Here is a 15,761-nt window from a genome sequence, read left to right as displayed (position 1 = left end):
CCCAGGCGTCAGCCATCAGTTGACATCCCAGAGACGGTAGAAGTTCATTGCTACTCAAATAAGGCCCCATCTCCAAAGCTCGAAACAAAAATATTCCCCTTGTTGTCAGTGGCACCTCCTGGTAGTTGGCACTGCACTGTGGATTTGATATTGACTTCTCCACTTTTTCATTATTACATTCAACTTTTTCAGTTGTGTTCAGTCCATGTGTGGCTGACGTCCTGGCAGTACCGCTTCTGAGTCCTTCATGAAATCTTACATGTTGCTAATGACGGTTGATACAGGAGGACCACTTTCAACATTCAGAACAGCTAAGAGGCTTACCACAAGTAGGCCAGTCATTCATGACTATGAAGGCCACTGCTGTCTGAAAAGCATTAACCACATTTAGGACAACAATGAGGTTTTTTCTTGCACCTATAAGTTGTTGAAGAAGATTCTTGTTGTTTGTGAAATGTGTTGTATTCCAGTGTAAATTCATATGTGGCTCTGAGGTGACCTTACATCTGCGATCTGTTTGCCACTTTCAGTGTTTTCTCCACTATTATTATGTACTTATTAACTACTTTAAACTGGAGTCCTTTAAAGCATTCAGAAGAATTATTTTTGTTGAGGATCCAATGGAAAGATCATTTATCATTTTTGGGACAGGCTGTACTCCAATATGACTTTGTGTGTCTCCGAAAACCTCTTCTGGAAGAGTACCCTTTACCACATTCATAACAGGTGTACCGCTTCTCTTCAGCGTGGATCCTTCTGTGGCAGATAAGTGCGCTATGATGTGAGAATCATTTGCCACACTCTGGCCAGTAATGAGGTTTCTCTCCAGAGTGAATTCTCATGTGATCTTCAAGAGTCCTGCTGTCTGAGAAAAGCTTGCAACAGTCAGAACAGCTTTGTTTCTTACCAGAATGAATTACTTAATGATTGTGAAGAGAACTGTTATAGGAGAATCATATTCCACATTCTGAACAACTGTAAGGCTTTTCTCCAATATAACTTCTCCTATGATCATACAGTGAATTGAGGCATAAGAATTGTTTCCCACATTCCAAGCAATGCTGAGGTTTCTCTTCAGTGTGAAGCTGATGTGGCTCTGTAGGATGCTTTGTTGTGAGAGCTGCTTATCACATCCAGGACAGCAATATGGTTTCTCGCAAGTGTGAGTTCAGATGTGGGACTGAAGTACGCTTAAGTTTAAGAATTGTTTCCCCCATTCAAAACAGCAAAATATTTTTCTCCAGTATGGATTTTGGTGTGTATCTGAAGACTTTTCTTGTTTGCATAACATTTGCCACATTCAGAACAGACATACTGCATTTTCTCTTCAATGTGAGTTTGTGTGTGTACTCGAAAACACCTACTGTTGAAAAACCTCTTTCCACATTGAGAACAGCAACATGGCTTCACTCCAGTATCAATTTCTGTGTGCCTTTGAAAACTGAGTTTGCTAGAATATTGTTTGCCACAATCTGGACAACAATAAGGTTTTTCTCCTGTGTGGATTCTCCTGTGCCGCTGAAGATGGCTTCTCCTTGAGAACGACTTACCACATTCTGGACAGCAATGAGGTTTTTCACCTATGTGGATTGTTCTGTGCGTCTGAAGTTGGCTTCTCGTTGAGAACAACTTACCACATTCTGAACAGCAATGAGGTTTTTCACCTGTGTGGATTCTTCGGTGCGTCTGAAGATGGCCTCTCGTTGAGAACGACTTACCACATTCTGAACAGCAATGAGGTTTTTCACCTGTGTGGATTCTTCTGTGCCTCTGAAGTTCACTTCTGCTAGAGAACGGCCTACCACATTCATGACAACAATATGATTTTTCTCCCGTGTGAATCTTCATATGCCTATTAAGATCACCTTTGTGTCTAAATTGTTTGCCACATTCCACACATTTTTTTCCAGTGTGAATTTGGATTTTTTTCTCCACTTGCTGTCGATCAGTTTCGATGGCTTCTGTCAGTGTTGGTACAGTAGCAGGGAGAGAACTGCACTGCAAAAATGCTGTTGTCAGGCTCTCTGATCCTATTGAGGATTTCTTCATACCTTTATTTTTGTATTGAGGAGAGGGCTGACAAAATGAAGGTGGAGAGAAGCGGACATTCTTCTGTAAACCTGAAATAACAAGAACATTTTAACTATTATTTTTTCCCTGACACCTTTATCCAAGGTGACTCACAAGATTTGAGACACAATTGGTTACATGTCTCTTGTTTTTCAACAGGAGCACAGGCAGGTCACGTGACTTGTTCGTGGTCACATGGTGTTAATAGCTGAATTTGAATCTGCAACTACAGGGTTTGATGTCCTAATTCCTAACCAATACCCGCCTGTTAAAATAAATGAAACAGTACAAGTAAAGTGGTGGCACACTGGCTGGCGTTCCTTCCTTGCACTGAGGTTCCATTTCTGGTCTGGCCACTCCGTTTGCGGTCTTTAAATGTTCTGGTGCTGTCTGTTCAATTTCTTGACCTTTCTTTCGTATGACAGGCCTGATCTGACCAATCAATCACAAATCAAAATCAGCCAATTTTCACTCCAAATGACTTGACCGATGATCAGCAAATTAGCTGACATTAACATCTAATCTTGAATGATAAAAAGGATGCAAGACAAAGTTCTAACATTACCAAAATACCGAAACACGTCCTCACCCGTCTAACAGTTTAATTGCTTTCCAATGATAGGTAACAAATTTATGGTTTGTAATAAATGTGCAAAAAGAAGTCTGTGATGGAGGATTCATTGCTAACACTTTCAACAATACAAACCTTATTCAGCATCTGAGAAGTCAACACAAAAGGGACTGGTGTGAAGAACGAGCTGTTCGGGCTGAGGTGACCAGCAAGCTTAGTCTAACTCAGTCACCTACTCTCACTCGGCCTCCAGTAATGGCAGCACTTAGAAAACTCAACCTTATAATACTGATATCAAGAACGGCAAAGACTTACTGTGACAACAAAACCAGTGGAATTTGTAAGCCTGGACAACCAGCCACTTTCAGTTCTGGAAGATGTCACCTTCTAGATCATTTAGATCCACAATTCCATCTGCCAGTGAGTGTTTGTTGACTGATTTATTTGTATAATTAATTAACCAGGCATTAGCTATTTTGACTAAAATCCCTTTGATTAGCCTTTTAGTGAATGTGTAGGTAGATGGGAGGAAAGGAATGCAAAGATTACTGAGCTGGTACATAAATATAAATCGTTATCAAGTGGAGGTCGATTAGTTAGAAATTGTAATCAGTCCTCTTATTGGCGTGTTGGGTAGAATGGTATGAGCCTAGTTTTTAGACCTAGAGTAAATAAAATAATACTAACTATGCATAATAAGCATTGAGTGTGAATAGTCACTATACAGTTATGAATTCCTTAACAGATATTATTATCATAATGATTTTTTCCCCAAATTAAACAATGGTACAAAGACACGCATTTCACAGATGATTGCAAATCTCAGACACATAAACTGCTTCATGTTGGTGTCTCGACCACACAGACACACTCGGAGTGACAGATGACAGCCGAGAGATCCAAAGAAACTCCCTGCCAACAGAACTGCCGAATGCACAAAGAAATTGTGAATAAAGATAAAAATGATATTTGAGTCAGCAGCATCAGAGGTGAATCTTTATCTCTGTGAACTTCATACCACAAGAGATGCTGGGCCACTGGCTTTCTGGAGGACCAATAAAAGTCGTCATCCTACCTGTGCCCTCTTTATACGAGTGAGGACAGTGAGGGTCTGTTCAGTATGGCAGAACACGTCGTGGATGACAGGAGGACCAGACTGTCCTCAGCACATGCAGAGATGCTAATATTCTTAGATAAGAACCTGAAGCGTTCACCAAGACTGTCTCATTTTCTTCTTGTCGTAGTAGACGGCTACAAATATCTAATTTAGCATTTTACTGATTAGAAATGTGGAGTATGATTAAGACATGCCTTCTGTTTTGCTCAGCTTGTTTTTGTTACGTTATGTGTGCATTATGGGTAAATGTCCTTTGTGTATGCTGTATACAGTAGCACTTTATTATGGAATGTGAAGTTTATTCATGGCTAAAAATACATTTATTATTTAAAATAAAAAACAACAGCACAGTATTATTATTATTATTATTGGTATCAGCAGATCCTAATGGAATGGAATGGGTGATCAATATCAACTCTAAAGACTCTGATCAGAGCCTCCCTACCCAACAATGCGTCTGAATTTGGGTTTTCTCTTCTTAATTGTAATGTATGTGATGATATTTACATCCTCTAGAAACTCATCTGGCCTACAAATAAACATACAAATATATCTGCTTGTGTTATGGGGACACAGTGTTTAGCACAGCTGCTGTATTGTTCAGGTGTCCTGGGGTCAAATCCTGCCCATAGTTGTTCTACACAGGAGCTCTGAATGGCGTTTCTGATTATTCTGGTTGTTCCCCTCATCCCCAAAGACATGCATGTGAAGTGGAGTGGTGACTCCAAATTGACCCGATGTGACTGTGGGAGACGGAAGTGCCCAAGATCATCTCCAAGTGAAGATTTCACACCACTGCCAACTTGTCCAGGCCATGCTGCCCCAGCAAGTTCAGGCTGAGAGCAGAACACAAGATGCTGAATGAAGACCCCGAGACCCCCTGAATGTCATCATGGCTCGTACATGTAGCTGTTGTCACTGTTAACGTCAAAGTGCATGAGATTACCATTAGAAAGATAAGGCACATATTAGGTGTGCAATGGCTTGAGCAAATTCACTCTTATTTAGTGCACAGCGGTGAGGATTTTATTCTTACTTATTTTTTTCTTTTTGTGGACATTTCTACCTTAACCGCCACACAATTTAAGAAATATACACGTCTTTAACAAAATATGACTTTTGATATTTTCAATGAACATAAGGCACTGTTGGCCTAACATACGTCAAACCTTCTTGATGTTCAAGTCATGCACTTAACACTTTAGATTTTTTCTTATTCACCCAAGTTTTTCTAATTTATCATTTATTAGGTAACCTATTGTTTGTTATCACACACCCAAACAGGTGTTTTTTATCCAAGTTCAATTAACCGTGTTTTCCACTCTCATTTCAATCTTGTAAAATCATCAGAACACCCACCATTAAAATTTATAAATGTTCTCTTTCTTTTATATTATATCACATTACTCACTTATTCCAACACTCCCAGGTGACTCTTTTCCTTCTCTCCCATTTCCCTCTGTGATTTTCTCTTCAGACTCTGATAACTCTGACTTCAGCTCTGCAGAATTCTCCTGTGTAGCCAGTCGTCCCGTATTAGTGGACCAGGGCTGTAAACTAGATGGAGATTCTTCACAGGCCTCTTGCTTGAAAATATCCTCAGTTTCATGTTTTTGAAGTTCACGACCAATGGAGAAATCATTCAGATCCTCAGCTTTAATGGCAGCAGTCACCCCCTTGCACTCCTCTTCCTCTTTAAAAACTGAAATTCTTTCTTCGTGATCCTCCAGCTTCACACACACATCCTCTGGTGTGAGCCGCTCGCACTCCTCTTCTTTAATGTCCACCGTTCTTTCATCCACACCATCTTCTTTGAAAGAGGCCATGCTCTGTGGGAAACTCTTCTCTCTCTTTAAGTGTCTGCCCTTCTCTTCTCAGATTCTCTTCTCACATGGGCAGCCCTGAGCTGGAGGCCATTAGACATCTCAGTGTATGGACAAGTGAAATGGGAAAGTCCTGTGAAAATAAAAGTGTAGAATTAACTTCATAAATTCAGTTAAAATAATGAGCACACTTCAGGGTCACAGTGCCCTCCATGAGGTTTGTGTCAAAGACACATTTTTCTTGCTTTCTTCTGCTTCAGTTTAAAATGACAAATCCAACAATTCAGATGTGATCAAAGTGCATTGCAGACCCTCATTAAAGGGGATTGGCATACATTTCAGTCCCACCATGTAGATATGACAACACTTTATCTACATGGCACCATCATGTTTGGACACAGCAATGGCAGGTCTATTAAAGCCGTCATATTTAGGGCTTTGTTGGATATCCTCGCTGAACTGCGCATCGGGAGCTTCATTCTGTGAAGTTGTTATATTCTATATCTTATATATGTGCTCCTATTTGTGAGATTACGGGACTGCATCCCAACTGGGAGTAGGACATTCGGGGTTTGAGGAGAGAGGGTTTGTAGGAGGTTACTCATAACGGGTGTGTTTTATAGAAGAGAAGAATAAAAAGTGTGTGGCTAACATCAAAGGTGTTGTGTTGTTATTAAAGTTTAACATTCGTAGTAGAGGATGGCTGATAATTATAGAATCCTGACTGCATTTGACAAGAGAAAGAAATACGAGAGCTGGAATAATGAAGATTTTATATGGACACGGGTTACTGAGCTTAGAAATAAAAAAAACATGCACTTGGGGTTGGACTGTCGCTTACAGGAACAGAATTGAGATGTCAATTTGAGCAGAAGATCTGAACAAAGATGAAGGTGTGACTGTTCTGATAGAAAGGCCTGATGTCGCGTTTATAGGAGACAAAGGATCGTATCTATGAGGATATTCAGATTTTACAGAGTTAAAAGGGCAAGTGCAATTTGTTTGGTGGATTGTATCATTGATTTGGAGTAGAGATAGATAGATAGATAGATAGATAGATAGATAGATAGATAGATAGATAGATAGATAGATAGATAGATAGATAGATAGATAGATAGATAGATGTGAAAGGCACTATATGATAGATAGATAGATAGATAGATAGATAGATAGATAGATAGATAGATAGATAGATAGATAGATAGATAGATAGATAGATAGATAGATAGATCGATCCCAAGGGGAAATTCACATACTCCAGCAGCAGCATACTGATAAAGAAAATATTAAATTAAAGAGTGATAACAATGCAGGTATAACAGACAATAACTTTGTATAATGTTAACATTTACACTCCCGGGTGGAATTGAAGAGTCACATAATGTGGGGTCTCCTCATTCTGTCAGTGGAGCAGGACGGTGACAGCAGTCTGTCACTGAAGCTGCTCCTCTGTCACAAGATACAACAACAACAACATTTATTTCTATAGCACATTTTCATACAAACAGTAGCTCAAAGTGCTTTACATAATAAAGAATCCCCTCTGGGCATTCTACCTAACATAAATGAAATAGTCCTCTTTGGATTTAGGGTTCTCATGGAAGGGCTTGATGAAGATGGTCATGTAGACTTCTGCCTTTTAATCCATCCATCATTGTTGGAGCATCATGAAGCTTTGAGTAGGTGGAGGTGGCGCAGGCCACCACCACAAAGAAACCGGAAAAAGAAACAGAAGAGAGAGTTGGGGTCAGTATGGATTTTAGAGCCACCATGAGTAGTTATTATGAGGAAATTGAACATACAGAGTATCAGGATTAAGTTAAATTAAGTTAAAATGAAGTTATAGAAAGGTCGTGTTAAAGTAATGTGTTTTCAGCAGTGTTTTAAAGTGCTCTACTGTATCAGCCTGGCGAATTCCTATTGGCAGTCTATTCCAGATTTTAGGTACATAACAGCAGAAGGCCACCTCACCACTTCTTTTAAGTTTTGTTCTTGGAATTCTAAGGAGACACTCATTTGAGGATCTGAGGTTACGATTTGGAATATAAGATGTCAGACATTCCGATATATAAGATGGGGCGAGATTATTTAAGGCTTTATAAACCATAAGCAGAATTTTAAAGTCAATCCTGAATGACACAGGTAACCAGTGTAGTGACATCAAAACTGGAGTGCGTTACAGTAAAGATGATCCTGTTCAGTGGATGCAGTGGATTCTCCATGACTGACAGGAGTCTGCCCAGCGTCCGTCACTCTGCCACGGATGTCAAACTGTCCAGCTCCCTGCATACAATAGAGCCTGCCTTCCTCACCAGTTTGTCAAGGCGTGAGGCGTCCTTCTTTATGCTGCCTCCCCAGCATGATGGGTAATTCCACGTCAAATAATCACAATTTCGGACCTCATCATCACAGATTTTAACAAAAATGAAATTTTCTGGAGATGTTCATGACACTACAAGGTAGCATTAGTGAAAATTAGTGAATTTAAACATATAGGTTTTCTTGCTATTCAAAATTTAACATTATAATCACTCATAACATGGTCATTTGTTCATATCTGGGGATTGTATAGTATTTACACAAACTAGAGAGCAGGAAAAAGAGCTTTAAAACAATATGAGAAACATTTCTGATCAGTTATATTTAGGTGGAAATAGACAGTCGAAGTCATAATCCAGCACAGCGTTCAAACTCTGTTATCTTAAATCTCCTTATTATTGTTGATCCAAGACACGTCCAATTTCAGTTCCATGGGTCACACAGATGACCAAATCAGCAGGCCAAGTCTCGTTAAAATCTGTGATGATGAGGTCCGTAAGTGTGATGATGTGACATGGAATGACCTGTGTGTGTAGATATAACATGGCTGTCCTGATGCTGTGCGAGCTTTTAAGCTGTTTTACACGGCGTGTTTAGATACAAACCAAAGGCAGATGGCATTAACAGCATGGATGGCACTTACTTTTGCTTCAACAGAATTGGTGCTAATGGGAATATTTGTAGAAAAGTCAAGTCTGGTAGCAATGGGCATTACTGCCACACATTAAACTTATATTCATCCAACTACTGAGGCTAACAGTGCTGGAAAACTGGAGGCTCAGAAATGTCGGTGTGGTCTCACAGTCTCGCAGTTAGGAGACCTGAGTTCCCTTCCCGGGTCCTCCCTGCGTGGAGTTTGCATGTTCTCCCCATTTCTGCGTGGGTTTCCTCAAGGTACTCTGGTTTCCTCCAACAGTTCAAAGACATGCAGGTTAGTTTGCATTGGCGATCCTAAATTATCCCTAGTGTGTGCTTGGTGTATGGGCGTGTGTGCCCTGCGGTAGGCTGGTGTCCTGCCCAGGGTTTGTTTACTGCCTTGTGCCCTATGTTGGCTGGAATTAGCTCAAGCAGACACCCGTGACCCAGTAGTTAGGATATAGCGGGTTAGATAATGGGTGGGGATCTCACAGTCACAGCACTTCACTGGTACAATAAAGTAAAGGAGATCACGCTGAAGACAGCTGGAGAAGTTTAACAAGTGGATACCACAGTTTATTACTGGCTGGATGAAGATGGCACCGTATTGGAATACCTGCATGCCATGTTAATGATTTTATATGAGTAGGGCCCAATGATTTCTGCAATATGGAAAACATGGATGGAATCACAGAATTAACCATAAAAATTGATTCTAGATTTAAAAATTGAAATATGTAGAATTAAGAGACTGAAGAGGTGACTATTACAAATCTTCCCAATATTAAAACGATTGAATACTCTGTACTTCTATCAGTCAGATACTATTTTCTAGTTTGTTTTTTTCAATCGAACACAATTCTTTATAGAAATTCAGTCGCACCTCTGTCTGTTTGTGTGCCTTTCCAGTAAGTTTTCTCATTAAAGATATGTGAATTAGCTAACTCTATAAGAGAGAAATGTTAAAGCGAGCAGAATTAGATACCCCAACTACGCCCAAAATACTAAGGAACACGAGCTTAACTGCAAAATTAAAGGGTACAACAATATCCCAATGAGTTTTATGAATCGGGACAACTTTTCTGCAAGTTTTGCCAGCACACCATAGACTGCACACGAGAAGATACTTGCAATGACCTCATCAAATCTAAAACCCATCTCAAGAACAAGGAGAAATTAAGATCAATAGGTGTTCACCTTCAGGTAACAGCAGAGAAAACAACAAAATCGTCAGATGGAAGACGCCAGTTTGTGGAGGACTTTGTGGCCTTGTGTATGGAGTTGGACATACCGCTCAAAAAAACGATGAAGACGCGTCCTTTCTTTATTAAACATTGTTAACAGGGAGGCGCGCTGCCAGAAACTGAGAGCAGTCTTCGTCAAATTCATTGGCCCATGTCTTTCAATAACATATGGAGGACATTCTTCGAAAGACTCTTGGCAAGAAAATTTCTGTTCTAGTTGATAAAAGCACAGATAGCCGAGAGCACAGCGTTCTCAACACAGTGATAGACGAGTAAACATTCGGCTGTATGGCGATTATTTTATGGAGGCAGTTCTAACTGTGTGAGGTGTATTTACTGGACATCATGTAACTAATTACATTATATTTAACTGATATTAAGAGTCTTTCACATAGAAAACTGTTATTAGTGAACGGCACTGGTTGTTAACGGGTTCCCTTTTATAAATTAACAACGTTCATACACAACATTTCTGTGCATACGCACCGCTTATACATGAGGCCCCAGGACTTTCTGACAAATATTATCTTAATAGAGAGCTGTAACTTCTCCCCCTTTTCACAGGCAGCAGCACTTCAGTTCCTTCACATCAACCAGCTGAATCTTCATGACATTTGAGCAGAGCTGACAGACAATGCACCATACTGTCTGAAAGCAGACCTGGGGCCTCATGCATAAATGGTGTGTACGCACAGAAATGTTGCGTAAGAACTTTTCCACGTTCAAATCACGATGTATAAAACCTACACTTGGCGTAAAGTCACGCACTTTTCCACGGTACCTCATGCCTTATCGTACGCAAGTTGCCGCTCGGTTTTGCAGACTGGCGGCACCCAGCGTCAAAGCAGTGCTACTGTTCCTGTGTGGTTATTCTTTATTTTCCTGACGCGGCTTTATAAATACACTGAAATGAATTGCATATTGTTTATTAGCATAATGCATCTGTTTGTAATTAACTCGTAACAATATAATGGTCCACAGAATGGTCAAACTATTCTAAATACCATAACTGCTTTAGCGTTGTTACTCTCACTTCTTCTTCTTTCAGCTCCTCTTGTTAGGAGTTGCCACAGCGGATCATCTTTTTCCATATTACTCTCACTGCACGACTCGGAGTATTTATATCCCTGTATCTGAGTGTGAATCACAGCAGCAGCTGATCGGAAAGAGAATTATCGGTATACAGCTTCAAGGACACGCTGTCTCAGCCACGGCAAAACGCTTTAAAGCCTTTACTGTACAGACCTCACGGTTCAGAAACAGTTTCATCCCAAGAACTTTAAACGCACTCAATCAATTGCACCTTGTAGAACTGTTAGGACTTATAAGTACAATCACCTCACTGTAAACTTGCACTTCAGTTATAATATCTCACAACCTGAGCCACTTTATAAAGCGTATTTACATATGATGACGATATCATTTTAAGGTGAAATGCAGCAAAATATGTTGATTATATTATACAGATAAAACACATAGAGCACATAGAAGATCAAATACAAAACAAAGCATTTAATGTGCTACTTTAATTACGATGTGATTTGAGAAACTGGTTAATTAAGTAATTTTAAGATGACGTTTATGATGTTCTACTTTAATGACAAAATAAACTACATGATTAAAGTGAAAACATTGAGATTGAAGTTGACATTTCGTGCTTTTTCCTCACTGTGTGCCTTTTTTTCTCTGTAACCTAATAAGCTTTCATATGAAACTCAGACGGTGGGCTACAACTTGCCTTTTCACGCGACTTTGATATGTGACAACTTCGTTTTTATTTTGGGCACTGTGCTATGTCAGGCGATCAGCTCCTTTTGTTGTTTATACCACTGTTTAAAACCAACAAATAGTACGTTTTTCCTTGCCTCCACTTGGTATTCGATGAAATTCTTCCATTTTCCCTCTCGCTTTTTCCATTGTTTTTTCACAGAAGGCTGAGCTTAAAGGCGATTTATATTGATTTGCAGTGAATGGAGTGCCATGTTTGACTGTTGCTCTTTTACTGATACTGGTCTGGGCTTCTGACAGCATTTGTGATGGTTTAGTGATTGGCATTTTTATTACAGCACATGCATTTCAGCTTCAGGTTAAATGTTCATGTCTATTGTAATGTGCAGTAAAGAAATAAAAACACATTTATTTACTTCATAATATGCAACAATAAAAATGTTATACACCTAAAAATATTCTCACCTTATTTTTAACAGTAAACTTCTGCCAACCACAGCTGCCAGCTTTTTCGGTAATTTTAACATTTTGTTTTTAAGGTGTACTCTTGTGATGCTTGATACCAAAGAAGGAACAAAGTCTTACATGTGGAAATCTTATCTAAGCTTCAAGTCCTGACCTTCATCAGTCACATCAAGTCTCAAGTTAAAAGGAAGACATTCAAACCAAGTCAAGTCAAGTCGAGGTGGAGAAGGTGAGAATAAAAATAAAATAAATCGTGAGTGGACTTTCTCCTGTACTCAGATATGGGGATGGATAATTGAGGAGTAAACCGCAAGACAACGATTATATTTTTAAATTATATATAGTAAAGAATCATCAACACAAACTCAAATCAAAATAATAATATATTGAACATTTATTATAAAAGTTAAGTTAAATAAATCGGACTCTGCAACTGCATGAATAAAAAAACTGAGTATATATTCAGGTAAAGTACCACTGTCGGTTAGCGGAAAGAGCTCAAAAGTTGATAGAAATCTACGGTTTGTACCGAATACTTGTATGCAAAACTTGGTTGACCAAATTGAAAATGTACTCAAGTTATCGAGTTTACACACCACTCCAGAAGTGGTATTTTCGCACACATGGAGGTGTAAATCATCAAAATTGTGAAATCGAATTTTGGCAGATTCTACAGAAGCTGAGAGAGGCGTGCAATATCGTTATTTTTAACTCCCCACCCCCGAGATAACGGAATAATTTTAGCTATCGATAAAACAAAAGGTCTTGTTATTCCGAAATTATGAAATAATTGTATCTGACGTGTAATGTTTAGCGTATTGAAGCCACGTCCTGTTTGAAATGGCAGACGAGCAGAACTGTACTGATCAGCGCGTCACATTTTGTTCAATCAATGGCTGAAATATGTTTATACCTTAGTTTAGAAAATAATAACGTTAGTGTCCGCCATTGAAGAAGACGGTTAGCAAGGCTTCAGTTGTATAGGCGTCCCAATGTAAGCGAGCCTGATGCAAGTTTGGTTTTCTCGAGATCGCGATGAAATTAGTCTGATATATCGAGGAGAAATTAAAAAGTAATAATAATAATAACGATAATGCACGTCCTCTCTCGGCTTCCGTAGGATTCCAATACTTTTCTATACAGGAAATGTAAGATGTTACAGTCACCGCTATCTGTAATTAATCTAATTATGCTATTGTCTGATATTTTAACATACATCTGTATAAACTGAGAACAGATTTCTCAGAGAACACAATTCCTAATCGGAAGTAACGACAATTGGGATGTAAAGAATTGGCTCACTTTAAAGTCCCTGCCATTTGGATTAACGCTTCTTCACATATTCCTCATAACTGCTTTGCTTTTCAAACACGCTTTACTTAAAGAAAATACATTTCAAAAGGCTCTTCTACTTCAAAGTCGTGTAGCTGCGTAATCTACTTTCATTTTAAAAGAATTTTGCACACTTTAAACTAACAAAGGGGCAGCACGGTGGAGCAGTAGTGGCGCTGCTGGCTCACAGTAAGGAGACCTGCATGTTCTCTCCGTGTCTGCGTAGGTTTCCTCCCACCCTCTAAAGACATACAGGTTAGGTGCATTGGCGATCCTGAATTGTCCCTAGTGTGTGCCCTGCGGTGGACTGGTAGCATGCTCGAGACTTCTTCCTGCCTTGCACCCTGTGATAATGACTGACTAAACTAACTAAATATTTTCCCAATCGCCCCCAATTTCCAAAGCCCTGCACTCGCAGTAAATGCCGTCTGTCGGTTTGCCCCCTTATTTGTGAACACTGTGGCCCATTCTCAGACCCCCTGCTCGCCACTTTAAACAATGAGGACAGACAGTTGAGCTCCAGCCCATAATAGTCGAGTCGCGGCTCGGCTGAGCTCTGAAGCTTTCACATTTTGTATTTTGATGGCTTCATGTGGTCCGACACAAACAGCGCGAGTGGCTTGAGTCCTGTTCTTCATTTAACACGCCATCTCTAGTAAGCTAAAGTATCAAAGTGTACAGAAATACTGAAAGTACTAAAGGATAAAGGACATTAAATAAAACAATAGCATTTGAAATATCACTAAAATGTACTCGTAATGCCATGTCAGCTGTAGATTTTACTGTATCCCTCTAGCAGCACTCGCTTGTGTAATGCTTGTTTTGTTAATTTCTCAATAAACAAATCAGTCTCCCTGTTATAGTGAAACCGCTCGAGCATCTTTCCCGATAAGAAAATACCAATAATTGAAATCATTTAAAGTATTTCTAATATGTCTCAGTATGAGACAAATTGCTGGAAATGAAACCTGAACGCGCCCTATAAAGTCACATCGTTCGCCGCCACTTTAATAAAGTTTACCGATGATGGCTTTAGAGGAAAAAGGAAAAACACAAAAAACACGCAGAGCTCAAGAAAAATCAGAAATGAAAGACGGGGCCGTGCAGGAGCGAGCGACTGAACAAGCGCGTACCCGGCGGACAGGACATTTCAGGCCATGCGCGAAATCAAAAGGAGAAACGGCTAAAAGTGCACGCGCGCGAAGAGAGCAGAAGCAATCCCGAGTTAACGCGCCTCGGCCAAGGTCAGATGTAGCATTAGATTTCACGTGACATCGACCGGGAAATAAAGTAACGTAGCACTAACAAAAAAGTCCGCGAACCCCGTCGTTCACAATAACCTCGTGAAGGTGCGATTTGCTGTGCCACCTCCTCCTCCTCCACGTTGCGCTCAATCCCCGACATTTAAAAGCGAACCACGCGGCCTCAGGCACCTCCTCAAATTTAAAGCCGCTCAGCAAGTTGCGACCTTCCTCACTGCCGGCATTCCCACCCGTACGCGATCCCCACGTTCGACTTTGTCTCACCTTCCGCACCTTTGCTTGATCTTCTGACCGTGAAGAAGTCTGAGCACGAGGGTCTCACAAGAGCAAAGAGAGAGGAACTGCAGCACGTGGTAGATACAGTAGCTATTACGTCATTCACGGAACGCCCACAACGTCTTTCACGGGATGCCCACTGCAAGGATGAACTGCCCGCTTATTGAAAGGCAGAATCACTGAAGCTACGGCCGCTGTAAGAAAGACAGCAATTGATGTTACTTGGGACAAGCAGAAATGTCTTTTAGTCTCAGACTTACGCTGTCGAAGCTTTTTTAAATTGACGTAACTAATTTCTAAGCACCCTGCCAAATAGTTACTATTTCAAAAGGTTACTTAATAAGTGTCACATTATACTGAAAGTAAAAAAGTATATTAGCATTGCCCTGTTTCAGACATGACAACAGTAATATTAAGAGACACCGTTACCTTCTTACTATACACTGAGATTTCCAGTTAGCAAACTAATCATGTGTGACACATCAATAATACAGAATTAACAGGCGTCATGGTGGAGCACAGTCCTAGCAAGAGTCAGGTGCGAGGCAGGAACAATCCCTGGACAGGACGCCAGCCCACCGCAGGGTGAGCCCACTGACAACAGCCAATGGAGTGTGGCAGGAAGACGGAGCACCGGGAGGAAACCCACATGGACATGGATGGAACATGCAGGCTCTGGGCAGGGAGGACTTGAGATCTGAACTCTGGTCACCTTGGTGAGACCACCGCCATTATTGGTCCTTTCTTTGAAACTTTTCTTTTTGTTTTTAGTCTTTTTTAATCAAATAAATTTTATGTAGTTATAAAGATAATTTGTAATTATGAATACTTACCATTTATTTATTTAATGTGGCTTAAAATGATTTATTCTTAGAAAACACAAAAAAACTTTGCAGTTTTGCTATTAGTACAGTTCTT

The 15,761-nt window shown here is 40.0% G+C and overlaps 1 protein-coding gene across 1 annotated transcript; it reads right to left on the bottom strand.

Moving 5' to 3' along the window:
* Positions 1 to 295: 295 nt before the first annotated feature.
* Positions 296 to 14,889, bottom strand: LOC120529023. Its single transcript, XM_039753084.1, has 4 exons — positions 14,832 to 14,889; positions 5,170 to 5,714; positions 2,052 to 2,120; positions 296 to 417 (listed from the first exon to the last, which is right to left on the bottom strand). Exons 2-4 carry the CDS (start codon positions 5,582 to 5,584, stop codon positions 296 to 298), a joined length of 606 nt encoding a protein of 201 aa, XP_039609018.1. The 5' UTR covers positions 5,585 to 5,714; positions 14,832 to 14,889.
* Positions 14,890 to 15,761: the final 872 nt, after the last annotated feature.

The sequence above is a fragment of the Polypterus senegalus genome, chromosome 4, assembly GCF_016835505.1.
Source record: "Polypterus senegalus isolate Bchr_013 chromosome 4, ASM1683550v1, whole genome shotgun sequence".
Lineage (NCBI taxonomy): Eukaryota > Metazoa > Chordata > Cladistia > Polypteriformes > Polypteridae > Polypterus > Polypterus senegalus.
Note: the sequence above shows the minus strand (reverse complement) of the source record. Positions and strands in the feature narration are given on the sequence as shown.